The sequence below is a fragment of the Sphaerodactylus townsendi genome, linkage group LG08, assembly GCF_021028975.2.
Source record: "Sphaerodactylus townsendi isolate TG3544 linkage group LG08, MPM_Stown_v2.3, whole genome shotgun sequence".
Classification (NCBI taxonomy): Eukaryota; Metazoa; Chordata; class Lepidosauria; order Squamata; family Sphaerodactylidae; genus Sphaerodactylus; species Sphaerodactylus townsendi.
The window spans coordinates 44,480,463-44,497,308 of record NC_059432.1 but is presented as its reverse complement, the minus strand read 5'-3'; the positions used below and the strand labels follow the sequence as shown (position 1 = coordinate 44,497,308).

The 16,846-nt window shown below is 47.5% G+C and overlaps 1 protein-coding gene across 2 annotated transcripts in view; it reads left to right on the top strand.

Annotated features, from left to right (window-relative positions):
- DOCK1 (dedicator of cytokinesis 1) overlaps positions 1 to 16,846 on the top strand; it is a 508,395-nt gene that overhangs the window by 37,595 nt on the left and 453,954 nt on the right. For both annotated transcript variants that reach the window (XM_048505444.1, XM_048505443.1), the window contains exon 2: positions 13,746 to 13,829. In XM_048505444.1, coding sequence (XP_048361401.1) covers positions 13,746 to 13,829 — 84 coding nt within the window. The remainder of the gene's footprint in view (positions 1 to 13,745; positions 13,830 to 16,846) is intronic.

Below are 16,846 nucleotides of genomic sequence, written 5' to 3'. Positions count from 1 at the left end.
GCTGTTGTTCACTTGATTAAGCATATTGAACATTTAACGTTTTGCTTGTAATGACTTTTTAATAAGTTTTTATTTGCTGAATAGTCATTATGTTTTCAAAATGCTGTTTTTTTATATTAGTAAAGGTTTTTATTTTAATGGGAGTAAGATTGTATTTAAAGCCAAAAATAATTGCTGTGGATGATTTCAGTATCAGCATAATTGCAGTATCCCTATAGTTTACATAGTACATTTGCTGAAGGATATGAGAAACAAAGCGGTTAGCAATTTTGTGTGTGCGCGCTTTGTAGCATATTTTTAATTTCCTATTAAGCACTATCTCCCAGGTACTATAAACTCCTTTAATAGCTTTCATGTCAGTCTTTCTCTCCCCCACCCCCGCACTCTTGCTCTCTTTTGTGATTTTTGTTGCTAATTCCTTTGTTGTGAAGTATTGTGTAAATACTGCATAATGAAAAAGTGAATCAGTTGACATTACATCTGTAGAAACTTAAGGGTGCTCTTAAGGAAGATACCACCATTTCAAATTTTAATTCAAAGTTGTGTTTGTTATACTAGAGAAGAAGCAATGGTGGAGGAAATGCAGTGGTAGGCTTTAAAGGGATTGCTAAAGAAACAATTCTGTATGTTGTTAAACTATCGATAGGATAGATTTTATTTCATGGATATTTAGCCTTCTCTCTCTCTCTCTCTCTCCCCCCCCCCTCCCCCCCCCCCCCCCCTGTTCATACTTCACTTTTCCTTTGGGTAATCTTCACAGTAAGGAAAGCCCCATTGGTGTATATTAGCTGGAACAAAATTTTAGCAACTGGTTCTGTCTCTCAGCTGTTCCAGTTTATAATTGCCACACAAGTATCTTTTTTCCTGGACTGTGTTACTTTAGGCAATAAGTACCACTCCCTGAACATATACATGTTGCATCTCAGGGAGAAAGGTTCAGTGGAGAACAGGTGTTATCACTAATGTGCAAGGAAGTGGGAAGGCTGGCTGTGGGCAGAGGTAAGATGTCTGGGGCAAAGTTGTGTCCACTAGTAAATCTACCTGCACCTTCGGTGAAGCAAATTAAAAGTCGAGCTTGAAGTGGTGTTTCTTGCTGCAGAGAAACTGAAAGCAGGGCTCTGCACAAGAAATCTTTCTGCAATTAACATTTGCCCCCACAGTTGTCAGGAGTGGCACCCGTGCTCCCTCCCAACCTCAGACCAAGAGGCACTGGGAGGCACATTTGGGCTAGGGGAAATCGGTTTGGCTAGGGCAAGAGTGTGAATGCTGACCTTCTGTGTACCCACACCTGTCATATGTTAATGGGTCTTTTGTTCTGTTCTGTTTCAATGCGCTTAGTAATGTAGATAACTAGGGCATCCCTGTTGTGGACTCTGGAAGGGAGGAGAGAGGAACGGAGGCTGTGGGCGCAGCCCGACAGGAGACTGTTGCTGTGGCCTCGGGATACTTGCTTTCGAAAAACAAAGTATTTTGCAGTCGTTGTTCCCGCATTCCTTGAGAAGGAGGGAGGGGGAGTTTGGAGGAATCAGTAAATGATAAATACTACTGTAATAGCCAGGGTCATAAGAACTGGCTTTTTGAAACTGAGTACCTGTTGCCAACCCAAAGATTTCTGATTCCAAATCTAGAGTCTGCTTATTGATCCTTGGTCCAGGACTTAACAACTGTGCAGCAGACACCTTGTGCACAATCGGCCTGAGTATCTGAATAGCAGGAGGTTTAGGCTAAGGTGAAGCCTCTGGTTAGGTCTGAGTTGAAACTACTTGCTCTTTTTGGACTGCCCAAACTGTGTTCTTTTCTGTTCAGTAATTCTTCTCAGCTTTGCTCACTTTACATCTCCTTCGATCTCCAAACCTAATTGTTTGCATAGTGTTATAGTAGTATTCCATTGTCTCTGTAAATCTGGATTGGGTGGGATTGCTGATGTGATTTGTCAAGTAGGAGGGGATAATGAAGCAGGGAGGAAAACAGTGGTTCTACTGGCGGAGGAGGACGCCTTGTTTGGGTTATTTCCCAACCGGAACTCAGGGAGGCAGGATCTCAAATCTTGTTACTTCCCGTGATTCGCCTGGACGTCCCTTTGATCTTCAGTATTTTTTCCTGCCTAGCAGGGAGTTGCAGCACTCAGAGCGAGCTCCTCAAGCCTTGTCTTTTTTGCCCAATTTTCTATTCCTTTTCTATCTCCTCTTACTTTCTTTTCAGTTTCTTCTGTGGTTTCTATTATCCGTCTGGGAGGAGTCCTTGGCAAGCAAGCGAGATTTCCCCAACTTCGTTCCCGCCAAATCCTCCGGGCACAATGGAAGCCATGCATTTTACGCCCCCGCCAGCGGAAACTTTTAGCGGTCCTCCTTGAGAGGACCTCGCTCAGCCACACAAGGCTCCATCCCGGAGCAGGGCGAGGCCAAGCGCCAAGGCGCCCTCTCGAGAGGAAGACAGCCGGCACGAAACAACCCGGCCAAGAAGAAGGCAGCGCGCGGCAGACATGTCAATCGGGCGGCAACTTAGCCAGCAAGAAGCGCTGGCAGTGCCACCTGCAACACACCAAGCGCCACCTACAGAGTAGCGCGGAGGAAGTTATACGCGCCGCCCATAAGCGGCGCCAGAGAGGCCAGCATGAGCCAGGCTCTCTTCAGCCAGAGCTCCCAGAGCGTGAAGAAAGAGGCTCAAGCGCCCAGCAAGCCCGAACCCGGCCCAGGCGTTGCCAGCACACCCGGAAGGGAGCTGCGAGGAGAACACAGGGAGCCAGAACAGGCGACCACCTCAGAAGGATCCCCACGGCGCCAGCACAGGCCAAGATGTCAGCGATGGTGGGGGGGACTTCTTCTTCAGCCCGCTTTGACCCTCTCCTTCCAGGGAGGTTGGCAGCAGGCACTCCTCCCCAACAACTGAGTGGACCTCTTTAGGAAGTCCATGAGGGGAAGAGATTAGGAGTCATACCACAGGACATACCACAGAAGGGCCAAGATCCCTTCTTCCTCCTCCTCGCCTCCTCGCCCCTCCGCCCCAACTCCCCCCAGGTCAGGTCCAGATCCCACTTAGGGGTTCCCACTCATCCTTCCTGGGTGAAGGAGACTCCCAGTGAAGGGGAATCGCGTGAACTCTGATCACTTCTCTGACCCAGAAGGAAGCACCAACCACTTCCACAGAACAGGTCCACAGGTTCTTCAAAGTGGAAGACACCTCCCTCTTGATCTCCAAAGCTGTAAGCTGCTTTGTAGTTTGAGAGGGCATGAAGGGCAGCTTGAGTGGACCCCTCTGTCCCCTCCGACACCCCAGCCAAGCCAATCAAAGGCGTCCCCAAAGGGAGAAAACTGAGATCTTCCCCAGGAGGAACAAAGCAAGGAATACTTGCCCTCCCTGGAGTACTTTGAGCGATCCTGCCAAGAAAGAGATGGTCCAATCCAGCTGCCCAAGCCGAGACCTTCCCCTCTAGCTTTAAGAAGCTATCGCCCGTTCGATTATGTCCAAGCGCCTGCACTCAAGCGTTTACACCCCTGGTAGATGCCCCAGTCACGCCCTTCAGTCGGGGGGGCCTGGTGGTCTCCCAAGGCAGGAGGAGGGCAACGCATCAAGGACCAGCTAGATAAGCGTCTGGGCCAGTAGTCCTCAAGAGAACTGCACTGCGATATCCTGGCCATGGCCTTCAAGATCTCCAGCTTCACCGGCCACCATGGCCAGGGCCGGCATTGTCTGGCTCGCGCAGGCTCTTAAGACATGATCCCACCACTCAGCACAAGGCATCAGGGGAAGGAATTGAGAGAGTGCTGATGACTGTTTCCTTCTTAGCAGACTCTAATTTCGATGCTCCTGGTGCGGCTATTTCCAAAGCCATCGCTACCGCCTCCCCGGTCCCTCAAGGCGTCTCGCTTTGGCTCAGATCATGGCAAGCGATTACCACTCCAAACAACTGTGAGTGGCAGGCTTTGCCTTCCAAGGGGGAACCCTCTTACAGGCGGGAACTTCGACAGAATACTTGTAGAGACCAAAGGAAATAAAAAAAGGCCATGCCCAAGTACTTCAGATTGGAGCACAACTCTTTAAACCTAACTCCACCTTCAGCTCTCACCGAACCCTCCCCAGGGCTCCTAAGAGACTGACAGGCGGTAGCAATACGCCCAGCAGAGTTTAAATAAGTGAGGCCCAACAACTTCAACACCAGCAATAACAGCAATCAGTCCTTTCGGATTACAACCTAAATCCAGGCAAGTTCTTACGGCAACAACCGGAAACAACCACAACAATAAATCCCTGACTAATGCGGCACCTGTCAGAGAATTGCGTCTACAGCTATTCCAAAACCTATGGACCCAGCGGCCGAACATGTGGACAACTGGACCAGAGACATCATCCAGTCAGGGTATATCATAGAATTCAGCAAGATTCCCAAACCAAGGTTTTAGCACATTCCCCTCCTAGCGCCAGCCTGGCCAAAGCCGACCAGGACCATAGAGCCATCCTTCACCTACTCCAGATTCAGGCCATAGAACAGGTCCCAACATTTGGGAGAGGTCCTCAGGAGTGTTCTCACACTTCTTTACAGTTCCCAAAGCGGCTGACTGGAGGGGCAATCCTAAATCTAAGATTCATCAACAAACACATCAGAAGCTACAACTTGCTTCCGCATGGAAGCGTTACGTTCAATGCGTGGAAAACCTCTCGCGGCCAGGGGAATTCCTCCGCGTCTCTCGACCTGGCGGAAGACCTATCTTCCGTCCCCATCCCACCCCTCCCACGGGAAGTTTCTTACGGCTTACGCCATAGAAAGAGGAACAATTTCAATTCAAAGCTCTTCCGTTCGGGCTCTCTCTCACGGCCCGAGAGTTTTCACCGAGAAGGTTGCTCCTGGCACTCCCATCACCCTCCCTCTTGACAGAAGGCCATCCATGCCCACTTCCTTACCTCGTGACATCACAGATCAGATCCAAATCCTGCTTCACAAAGCTTAAAGGATGTAAGCCCAGGGCTCCAGGATGTCCTCAAACAACACGGCTTCCTAATCACTTCGACCAAAAGCGTCCTGCCTACATTCCATCTCAGAGAATGGAACACCCTGGGAACCACTCATAGACACTGCATCCAGAATGCTCCTATTCATACCCACAATTCCAAGGTGTAATCAAAATGCAATCACCGGTGAAACAACACACCCCAGCAAGGAAGCATCCCTGCTCCAACTTGCCAGTCTTCTAGGGCTCATGGTGTCTGTCTTCGACGTGGTCCAATGGGGAGACTCCCATGCTGCGCCCCCCTCAGAAGTTCCTCCCAACCATTCCAATTTCAGATCATGAACAAGATAGATGCGGCTTCCATTCCCCTACCTCATCATCTCCAGAACCAGCCACTGAGCCCCAGGTGAATGCAATGCAGCCTGGAAAAGGGGAAGGTGTACCTCCGTCTGGCCAGACTCCCAGAGGTCTTCACCGATGCCCAGCCCTGCAGGGGTGGGGAGCCACGAGTACAGAACAGGATTCATCTGGGGCCACTCGGCCCCCAGGTGACCACAAAGACTCCCTGCCAATCAACATCCTGGGAGACCAGGGCCATCTTCCTGGCTCCTCCAGCGCCTCCTGCCAGTGGTCCCGGGGGATCACACATCCTCATTCGCGACGGATAGCGTGGTCCTTAAAGCTTACCTGAACAATCAGAAGGGATCCAGATGCGTCCCGGCTGCATCAGGAAGCGTCATATAACGGCATCTTAAAACTGGGCATGGAAAACGCACACCTGCTTTCGGTGGCGGCCAAGAACACATCCAGGGAGTCAGCCTCAGCATCTGGCGGGACTGGCTGAGTGCGTCAGGCGGTGGAAGAGGCGTGAGTGGCAGCTAAATCCCTCCATCGCCACGGCGATTATTCAGAGGTTCGGCACACCCCAAATAGACCCTGTTGCCCGGCCCACAACCTACCAGGTTACTCAGCCTTCGTAATAGAGATTCCCATCACCTCGGACAGCCACCGTGGGGTGGGCGCCCTGACAACCTCATGGCCCCAAAGCCTTGCTTGTACTGGCCAAGCTTTCCACCCAATAACACGATCATCCCCAAGGTTCTTGGAGAAAATCCTTGCAGAGAAGGCTCCTGATCATCCTGGTAGCCCCTTCACAGCCCACGGCGCCCATGGCTCTCCTCGATTCTGGAAATCAGCGGTGTAACTTCCAGCCTCTCCGCGTTACCAACACCCTCCCGTATGCTGATTTGGGGCCCAGTTCATCACCCGAACCCGGCAATGGTTCAGCCTTAACCCGCGATAGTTGTTGAGGCGAGGAGACTGCTAAAACAGAAGGGCTACTCAGGATCAAGTGGCCGATAATTCCCTCCTCGCGCTCACTTTAGAGCCTCCCACCAACAGAATTTACAATTGCACGTGGAGAGCCTTTACCAGATGGTGCAGGAGGCATTCGGTCGTCCTATAGCTCCCGACATCCTCCCAGATACTCCTGTTCCTGCAGGAAGGCTTTGACCAGGGACTACGCGGTGCAACCCCGCTTATAGCGCCAGGTGGCGGCAACTGCGTCCATTTGGCGCAATTCCAAGGGTCCCCGGCCTCTACTGCACCCATAGATGTGGTGAGATTCCTGAGAGGGAGTTCAGCAGCTCCAACCTCCTGTAAATCATGCGCATTCCCTACCTGGAGGCTACATCTGGTCCTTTCGGCACCTCCGCGAGAAGTCCCAACCAGAACGGTGCAAACCATACACCTGAAATGGCTACGCTTGCCAGAAAACCCTGTTCCTTCTGGCGATCACCTCCAGCCAGGCAGCGGTGATATTCAGAACTACATGCATTATCAAGTACGCAAAGATCTCTGCATTTTCCGCAGGAGCCAGGGTAGTTCTCCGTTTAAGATCCAACATTTGTACTCTAAGGTCCGTCCACCTTTCTACACCTCAGCCAGGATACTATGCAGTGGTTCCCAGCACCTTTTCCCCAATCCAACCTTCACCCGAAAGAAAAGAAACTGCGCGCACAACCTGACGTGAGATCGCAGCTCTCCCGGAAAGCTTACATCATTCAGAGACTGACACCCGTCAGAAATCCAGCAGCCTATGGCATCAACATCGCGCTTAAACTAACCAATACAGGATGTAACAATGTCGAAAGCGGCAATCAGCCCGAACAATCCAAGGCTGGGTAATGCATCATCGGGGGGAGCGCATGTACAAAGCCACCGACCAACCTGTTCTAGATTTCCATCGTCGGAATCACATTGCTCACTCTACCACGGAGCTTTGGAGCCACTAACGCAGCTTTGAGGAAGACAGGTGTCAGGGTCCTGTAGGACATTTGCACTGAAGCGGCCACCTGGTCATCGGTGTCCTCATTGGTCTACCAGGCACTATAAGAGAAATACAATGCACCCTAGCAGCTTCAGAAGCTACCTTTGGTAGGAAGGGTACTGGAGCATATTATTAGGGATTGATCTCTGACCCACACCTGCTGAGGGACACTTGCTCTGGGAGGTCCTGCAAACAAACATGCCCCTCCTCCTCCATGATAGAAACCCGGTCCATTGGTTACTCCATCCGAGAAGGGACCTTTCTGAGGATGAGAAGGAGGATTTCGCCTTTAAGGCCTCTCCCCTGGATCAACACTATTAATCCCCAACACTCCTCCGTTACAATTCTCCACCTAAGCGAATGTATTATCATACAGATAAGCACACCTAACCTTAGGGCAATCTCTTTAAGACTTCTGGGCTCTGCTCATAGTTACTGTTATTGTTAATGTTCCAGTTCTTTCCTTGTTCTGTTCTTGTTACTTCCTTATGTGGAGCACTTCCAGTTATTTTTAAAGAAGGGAGTGCCATTACTGCTCTGACAGGTGTCTACTGAAGATCAAAGGGACGTCCGGGCGAATCACGGGAAGTAACAAGATTTGAGATCCTGCCTCCCTGAGTTCCGGTTGGGAAATAACCCAAACAAGGCGTCCTCCTTCCGTCCGTAGAAGGTCCCTTCTCGGTGAGTAACCAATGGACCGTTCCAAATAGTGACTTGGGGATGATATAGTCTATTATTTGGAGTGAGAAATTTTCACCTATCAAAGGTTTCATCAGAAATGACTTGACTACACAAAAGAAATTCAGCATATTCTTGTTCATTATCCACACTTGTTTCCTAGTATGATTTTTGATGAAGGTGGGTGGGTGATATATTATGCATGGTTTCATGATTAGGTTTTATCCCTGGACATTACTTAGTAGGGCAACTCCATGCTTCGGGCCACGCATACTTCCCATCACAGGCTCCTTATTAGAATTTCGGGGTGACACAAATCAACACATATACTTCTTTACAGCCTGTTTGTAGGAACTTTGGGGGTGACATTCAGCATAAGCCATTTCCCTCTACAGCCTGTCTGTGGACTGATGTGGGTTTGTTTTCTCAAATAGGTTCCGCGTCGGCAGCTTGTGGGAAAGTGCTGGTGTTAGAGTGGCGGACCATGGTGAAGGAGGTGGAGCTGGTGGGTAAGCCATGAACTGGTCACCCTTAGAATCTGTTCCTGTGCATGTCTGTGTGGACTGAAGGGCTGGTTTGCCCTTAGAATATTCGCACAGATGGCCAGAGATGAGCAGTTAAAACAGTAAATGTGTAATAACTTGAGTAAAACTGAATATTTTGAAAAATCTTTTCTTAGTGAGCACCTAAACCACATAATGAACCGGTGTGCCAAATTTCAACTTTGTAGGTTTGGTGGTTTTTGAGTTCTTTTGATGAGTCAGTCAGTGAGTCAGTCAGTGGTATTTCACGTTTATAGATATAGATTCTGCTCTTTAACATACATAGTTCTAAAGTTAGATTGTAATAGGAAGTTTGCAGCACTTCTTTGCTTAAACACTTTTTCTGTAAAAAAAATTTCTGACGATGTCTGGAACAGCTGGTTGGTAAAGGGATAAGATTTGAATAGCATTTATTTGTTGTGAGGCACTTTGTTACAATGATGGATTTAGGAAGCTGATGGAATTCATATGCATATGGTGATGAGATTGTTGGACTCATATGCATATGGTGATGGGGTTGTTGGAACATTATTAAACTGATATTTCACAAAGCAAAGGAGAAGTCTAAAGATAGAAGAGAGGGAGATGACACAATAAGTACATTATTGTTCCTGAAAGTATCTGAAGGTCGAGACATTAATTTCATAATTCATGCTGTCTGCTTTATATAACTAGTCTTTTCTAAAGTAGGCTTTGTTCACACAACTTTGCTTCTTCCCACTGAGTGTTAAAATGTGTACATTCAAAACTTGTCTTAGCCATATATGTTCTTTAAGGTACATATTGCCCTAGGTAACTTCAGTGTGTGTGTGTTTTGTTTAAAATGATCAGGGTATTTTAAGCAGTGACCCAGTAATTTGAATTTGTTACTTTTCAGTGCTAAATGTCAGTGACATTTTGTTAAGAAGCACCTAATACTTACTCCTATTTCAACTTTCTATTGAACTTAGATAACTTTTTAACCCATAAACATTTTTAATAGCCCACTTACCCACACAAACTTATTTTTGTTGTTTGTGTAATCATTTTTTAATAACAGACTTCCAGTCTTTTGTCTGGAGTAATTCTTAATTGCCGTGGGCAGCTAGGAAAGTGCTTCATTGAAAAAATAAAAATAAAATGTGTGTTCTTTATGGCTTAGGACCTCAGAGCAGTTTAGAATTTATGTATCCTAAAACATGTATCACATGATGATACATTTAAATGACAGTATGACTGTTTATATAACAAAAGTATTATCACCGTAATAGGCTTTATACATGTAGTTTTCTTACTTTGTAGTTAGAGTGATACTAGCTGTGTCATCTCTGCCTCTCTTTGGGGCAGGATGCTTCAGTGGCATGGTTCATGCTATGGTTCTCTACCTCCAGATGGGATCTGGAAGTCTCCTGGAGTTACAGCAGATACTACAGAGATCGGTTCCCCTGGAGAAAAGGGCTGCTTTGGTGGGTGGACTCTATGGCATTTTACCCTGCTGAAACCCACCCTCCTCAGGTTCTAACCTCAAATCTCCAGGAATTTCCCAACCCTGTCCCCTCTAGCATAGCTGTGTAGAGCTGTGTCCATGTTCTTCTCTTGGAGGTGAAAGGCATCTTGATGGGTGGTTTCCACCCCAGCTCAGGGAGGCAGGAAAAGGAATTTCGTCACTTCCTGTCGAGTCTTGGAAGCCAGTTTAGGCAGTATTCTTTCCTGCCTTGCCAGGGAGTGCACGAAATTCTTAGTCCTCTGTACCAAAATTCTTCTAGAGCTGTGGTGGCGAACCTTTGGCACTCCAATTGGCCATGCTGGCAGGGGCTGTTGGGAATTGTAGTCCAAAACATCTGGAGTGCCAAAGGTGCACCACCACTGTTCTAGAGTCTGATTTCAACTACCGTCCTCCTGTCTTTGACTATCTGTTCTTTGTTTTTCTTTGTAACTGTGAATAGAAGGGTTAGTGGGGCTTTCAGGACAGTCTTTCCCTCCCAATCCTCCCCCCCTTCTAGCCTTCCTGCCAAAAGGAGAGAGACCTGACGGGGCCTTAACAAAATGGCTGCCCAGCGCTTTTCTCTCCCTAGGGGTTACTACCATCGCTCAGCAGCAGAAGCCACTAGGGCTTCCAGGAAACGTCTCTCCCCCGCAGCGATAGAAACGCCTGCCGGGTCTTTCAAAAAGACCGCCGATTCAGGGCTTTGCAGGGCCGGCAAAGAAATAGACAAAGAGAAACAGCCGCCCTCAAAACGCTCCGCCCCCGCTGCTTCTGCCACGTCGCAGCCGTGACCGAAAGACAAGCCACATTCCAAGTGGCCAATGAGCGCCTCCCCCGCTCCCTTATGCGGCGCCCCGGGTCAATCCTCCGCTAATCCTACCGCCTCCCTGGGAGGACGTTCGGAAGGAACGTTGTCGCTCGCCCAGACAGAGCAGGGGAACTGTGCTGATGCTGCAGCCAGCATTAGAGAGGGAGAGACACCCAACGCCAACCTCCCTGCGCGCCCTCCTCCTGAGGAGACCAGGCAAGATTACAACCCTGAGGAAGGGGAGGGCTTCATTGTAGAGGAGGGGGAAGAATTGGTGGATGCTGAGATCCCTTTTAACTGGCAATCACTGACTCCTGCAGACTTTGCTAATTTCCTCAACAAAGCTATTGAAGACAAGCTGCAACAATATCACGGAGGAAGAGAGTCAACTCCATTCGCTCCCATGTCTTCAGGGGCAACTTAGTCACATAGGCATGGGTCTAGGGGTTACCCTAGCTCCCCATCGCCGGGTCCAGCAGGCTCTTCTCCGGAGCCAACTAGGGGTTACCCTAGGTACTCTCAGCAGGACCCCCCCTCCGCATGGGCATGCTAGGGGTTACCCTAGATCCCCATCTCCAGATCAGCTATCAGCTAGGGGTTACTCTAGAACCCCTACCACAGACCCTCTTCGGGACAGCGCAGAGGAGGATGAACAGTCTTCAGAGGAACTACCTCCCATCCCAGACAATTCACAAAAATGCTTCAAGGATGAGGAACTCGCCTTCCTCATAGCCAAAACTACCACCGCCTTGGATTTGCAGGATGCTGAGGATGCCCAAATTCCAGGGGCTAGTTCTTCCTTACCACCCATTAAGGGCTGTCCTAAAGGAAGTGCACACTATTTCCCCCAGGATGAAGACCCCAAATTGGTCCTTCCCATCCCAGAAAATTAAGAAAGAGTGGGAAATCCTTGCATCCAATAAACACTCCCTGTCTTCGGTCAAGAAACGTTATCTGGTACCTGAATACGTAGATTCCACCCTGCAGGTTCCCTTGGTGGATGCTCCGGTGGTGGCCACACAGTTGGTCAGCCTCCTGTCCAAAGACGGAGAGGGGAACATCAGAGATCCCCTATACAAGAGATCAGATTCCATGCTCAAAAGATCTCATGAATCAATGACTAATTCCATCAAGGCCCTATCCCCAGCCTCTACCGTCGCCAGGGCATTACTGGTGTGGGCTAGTCGGGCTTCTTCCTTGGTAGCCCGATGCAACACATGGATCAGATCCTGGCAAGCGGACATCCATTCCAAGACACTGCTCTCCAGTTACTCCTTTCAAGGGAAGACCCTCTTTGGCGAAGATCTACAACATATTCTGATAGAATCCAAGGATAAGAAGAAGATACTTCCCAAATTTCTTCGTTCAGATGGAAACAAAACATGGCCCAGGACATCCTTTCATTTCCAAAGGGTGCTTCCGCGAACCTCGAGAGATGGCAAGTCGCCCTCCTGGTTCCCCAGGGACTCCAGGACCAATTCCTGGACCAACAGAGGATCTGGTTCCTTTCGTAGACGAGGGAACTTCAGGTCAAGATTTGACAAGTCTACTAGAACCAAGGGAACTGCCAAGTCCTGACTCCTCCCCGGTGGGAGGACGTGTTCTTCTTTTTCAACAGGCGTGGAACCACTGTCACTCAGATGCCTGGACGAAGGAGACGGTCTCTCAGGGCTACGCGATAGAATTCCTCTCCTTCCCTCCAAACAAATTTCTCCCGTCTCCCCTAAGCCACAAATCGGACAAAGCATTAAGGACGCTGCAAGCCATAGAATACATGCTGTCAATCAAAGCAATAGAATCGGTCCCCAAGGGAGAGCTCTTCTCCAGTCATTACTCACACTTCTTCACCGTCCCCAAAAAGAGCGGGGACTGGAGAGCCATTCTCAATCTCAGAACCGTAAACAAGTTCCTCAGGCTTCGCAGATTCAAAATGGAATCCCTCCGGACCATCTCGGAGGCCCTCAGGCCTGGAGACTACATGACTTCCCTCGATCTAGCCAAAGCCTACCTGCATATTCCCATCAGACCCTTCAGACACACTCCATCTGTAGAACAAATCTGTCGAGCAGCGATCTGGTCTACCCTCTCAACTTTTGTAAAACATTACAAGTTTCAATCATGGGGGACTGCTGACACCATTTTTGGCCAAAGGGTTCTGGAACACATCATAGAAGCTTAACGACAGCCCACCCTACTGGGGACACTGCTTTGGGAGGTCCCATCAAGATGCCTTTCGCCTCCAAGAGAACGGTCCATTGATTCACTTACCGTGAAGGGCCCTTCTCTTGGACGGCGGAAAGGCATCTTGGCCCTCCCTAGGTGTCGTTGGCTGTATTACGTGTTCTAGTTCTGTATGTATATTATCTATAAATCAGAGTTAAACAGGGGTTATATGTTACAGGTTTTTAGTTAGACCTCTCTGTTCCAGTGTTATAACAAGGTTATTTCTACCTTGCCCTTCACTTTCATCTGTTCTCCTGTTGCGAGTTTCTTGTTTTTCTATTACTAATACTCCTACTGCTTGGTCAGATGAATACTGCCTAAAATGACTTCGAAGCCTCGACAGGAAGTGACGAAATTCCTTTTCCTGCCTCCCTGAGCTGGGGTGGAAACCACCCATCAAGATGCCTTTCCGCCGTCCAAGAGAAGGCCCCTTCATGGTAAGTGAACCAATGGACCGTTTTCAAGTGGTCATATGTGTAGGTGTCCATGTTCATGTGAATTTACGTTACATTATTTGTCTGATTACCTTTTGATGTGAATAGCAGCATATTGGAAATCCACGGTAGATTTGGAGTGATAGGGGAAGTAGTAGGAGATGAAGTTTCTGTCTAATAGCCACAAGAGTGTTTATCATCCACTTGTCAGTCATTTGGGTGCAGCAAATCGCTTTCAACATCTCCTAATTATCTAGTTTGCATCACTGTTGGTGATACTGAAAACTTGATTTTCTTTTCTCTCTTTTCCCTCACACTAGCTTTCTACAACTATGATGCCAGGGGGCCAGATGAACTTTCTTTACAGATAGGAGACACGGTGCACATATTGGAAACACATGAAGGTGCGTGGTACAAAAGTTGTTTTCCTACACATTATTTATATAGTCATTATTGTGTGTATATGGGTGAGTGAACATATCTTCCTTTTTTAGATACTGAGTTCTATTCAAAAACAAATGAAACTCTGAAAAATTTAAATAGGCACCAATTAAGTCACCATTTCAAATGAGAAGAAATGAAGTATCTAATGAATAGCCTTTCCAAGATGCATCTTTTTTTTGTAACAGCAAGATTTATATTTTTGTGACTTAAATTGTATGGATCTGTGGTAGTAACTGTAGAGATGTAAGAAAGATGATAGATATTCCAAGAATACCCTCAGATACCCCCCAATTACCACCTGGTTTCAAACCTATCATTTCTGGGTAAAGTAATTGAGTGAGTGGTGGCGGATCAGCTCCAAGAATATCCTCCAATTATTGCCAGGTTTTGAACCTATTGTTTCTGGATAAGGTAATTGAGCGAGCAGTGGTGGATCAGCTGATCAGCTTCAGTAAGTTCCTGAATGATGCAAATGTACTAGATCCCTTCCAGTCTTGTTTCCGCACTGGCCATGGGACCGAGATGGTTCTGGTCACAGTCGTGGACGAACTCTGGCTCAACTTGGGTAGAGGCGGTTCGACGCTGCTAGCATTGCTCGATCTCATCGCAGCGTTCAATATTGTAGATCATGACCTTTTGGTCCACTGCCTCGCTGATATCGGAATTCGAGGGTCAGCCTTATGTTGGCTGACCTCATCAGAGACAAGGGACTGCTAGTGGCATTGGGGGAGAGAATATTTAGCTCTTATTTGTAGTTTCCATTTAGTGCAGACATTGTTTGCATTCTTTTATATGTGATTTGCCGTCAAGCACTTTTGTGTATACATACATCAGTAGTGAGGGCTAAAATCCAAAAGGCTTCATGTACACAAACTTTATTGAACCCCCCTCTTTTCAGTATCGGAGTCTTATTCTGTTTCTCATCAATATGTATATTTTCTTGCTCTTCCTCTGGATTTTCTTCCTGTGACCTTTTCAGGCCCAAACAAAGGATGCAGTTTCACAGTTTTTACTGACACTTTACAGCCCTAGAAAGGCTGCTTGCATAAAATGCACAACAGGGGGTCTCTATCACAGTTAATAGCAGGAGGTATGCCTTTCCTTTCTCATTTGTTTGTTAATTTTAAAAGTCAGACACTGATGCATGCCTCACCAGCACAATGACATATGCAAACTTGTGAAGTGGCATAAATTAAGACTGGATCTCTAGCAAGCATATGTAATGAGAAGTTTCTGTTTGTCTTAGGCGGGGATCTTTGCTAGGCCCAGTATCAAATATCCCACCTTGGGGATTAATCTGGTTTAGGGGCAGGAACTGTGTGACATTTCTGCCCAACTGGGTTTGATCCCGGCCCCACGCCGGGATAATTGGCCCGTGTGGAAAGGGCCATAGTGCAACCCTGGACTCTGCCTCCTGAACTTGCTTTCTGGATTAGCAGAGACTTTTGCTACTCGGTTGGCCAGTGAGCTTTCTTGCTTAACTAAGACTGGACTCTGACCTTTGCTTTGCCTGGTGTTTTGGGGACTATTTTCTCTGTTAAATAAAGACTGTGGACGTTTGTTAACTTCAGCCTGCCTCCTTTCCTAGTAGTTAGTCCGTGACAGATTGGGTCCAAAGTGGCTTCTGGTTTCTCTTCATGCCCCCCCCCCCCCCATCACTGCTAGGGCCAGTGAAGCTCCTTGCCTCTGCTGCTGAGCCCACTGTGGCTTCCTTCCCCTTCTCCTTTTTTCCTTCGTCATTCCCAGGCTCAGAGTGGCTGCTGGTGTACTCCTCCACCCATTTTTTAAAAGTTTAGCTTCAGCCAGTGAGACAGCCTTCCTTACTCATCTGCACAGTCTCCTGGAGTGGCTTCAGGTGAGCCAAAAGAGTGGAGCTTGTATGTTTGAGGGGAGGCATCACCTGTTGGAAGCGACTCTGAGTGAGTGAGGCCGCCTCCCTCACTTGAAGCTGACCTGGGCCGGCATGGATCTCCGAGATGGTATCGGCATCCACTTCAGCTGGTAAGAGCATTGTCTGCACGAGCACAGATAATGCTTTTCAAAAACATTGATAGAATTTTAACTCGTCATTTTTTTTTCATTTTTTCATATTTTTCTGCAGACTCAGGGTTCACTGAGTCTGCAGAAAAACTTGTTGTGGGGAAGTGTGCTCCCATCTTTGGATTTAAGTATCCATAGGCAGAAGGCACACTGGAGAGATAGTAACACCTGGCAAGTAAAACCTGTTCAAGTAACACCTGTTCCTGGTCTGGAGAGAAGTCTGTTGATGATCTCAAGTGTGGAGACAGGCCAGAATGTGTATAAATTGTATTTAATCAAGAAATATGGAAAATCCAAATGAACCAAAGAAGCTAAGAATCAAAATGGGAGCTTCTGTGTAAGTGACCAAAAGCCTGCATTTTTGCAGTAGGTCAAAAGGCCAGGCTTGTCAGTGACTATGCAGGCCAGCTAAGATAACATCTTTAGCATCTTGTAACTACAGGTTACTACGTGACAGAAGACAAATACATTTTATAACTTTGGTTTTTGGGTTAGAAATGAATATGATTAGTTAAATCAACAAGTGTTTTTCTATATAGTTAAATGAACACATAAATGATAAGGAGAAATTCACATGTATTAGTATTTTACTATAATTCTATTGTATTAGAATCATGTTTGTAAAATCTTTTAAAATGTTAGAAACATTTCATGCTGGGGAAGGAAAGTTTTATGATCTAAAAGTATGTAGATTCAAGCCTGCATTGCTTGAAGGGGATAGCTCTCTCTGGGAGAAACTTAGCAAAACAGGTTTTTCTTGGAGGAGCAAGCTAGCTTTATGGCTGTCCTTTGCATATGCCTAGAGGGCCATGCACTAACAGCATGTAGCATTTGACGTAGAATATAGGCTGTCTTCATGTGATCAGGAGACAGATTCTGACCAATGGGATTTGACCATACATGCTTGTAGCACGTGAAAGGAGTATGGGTTAATACG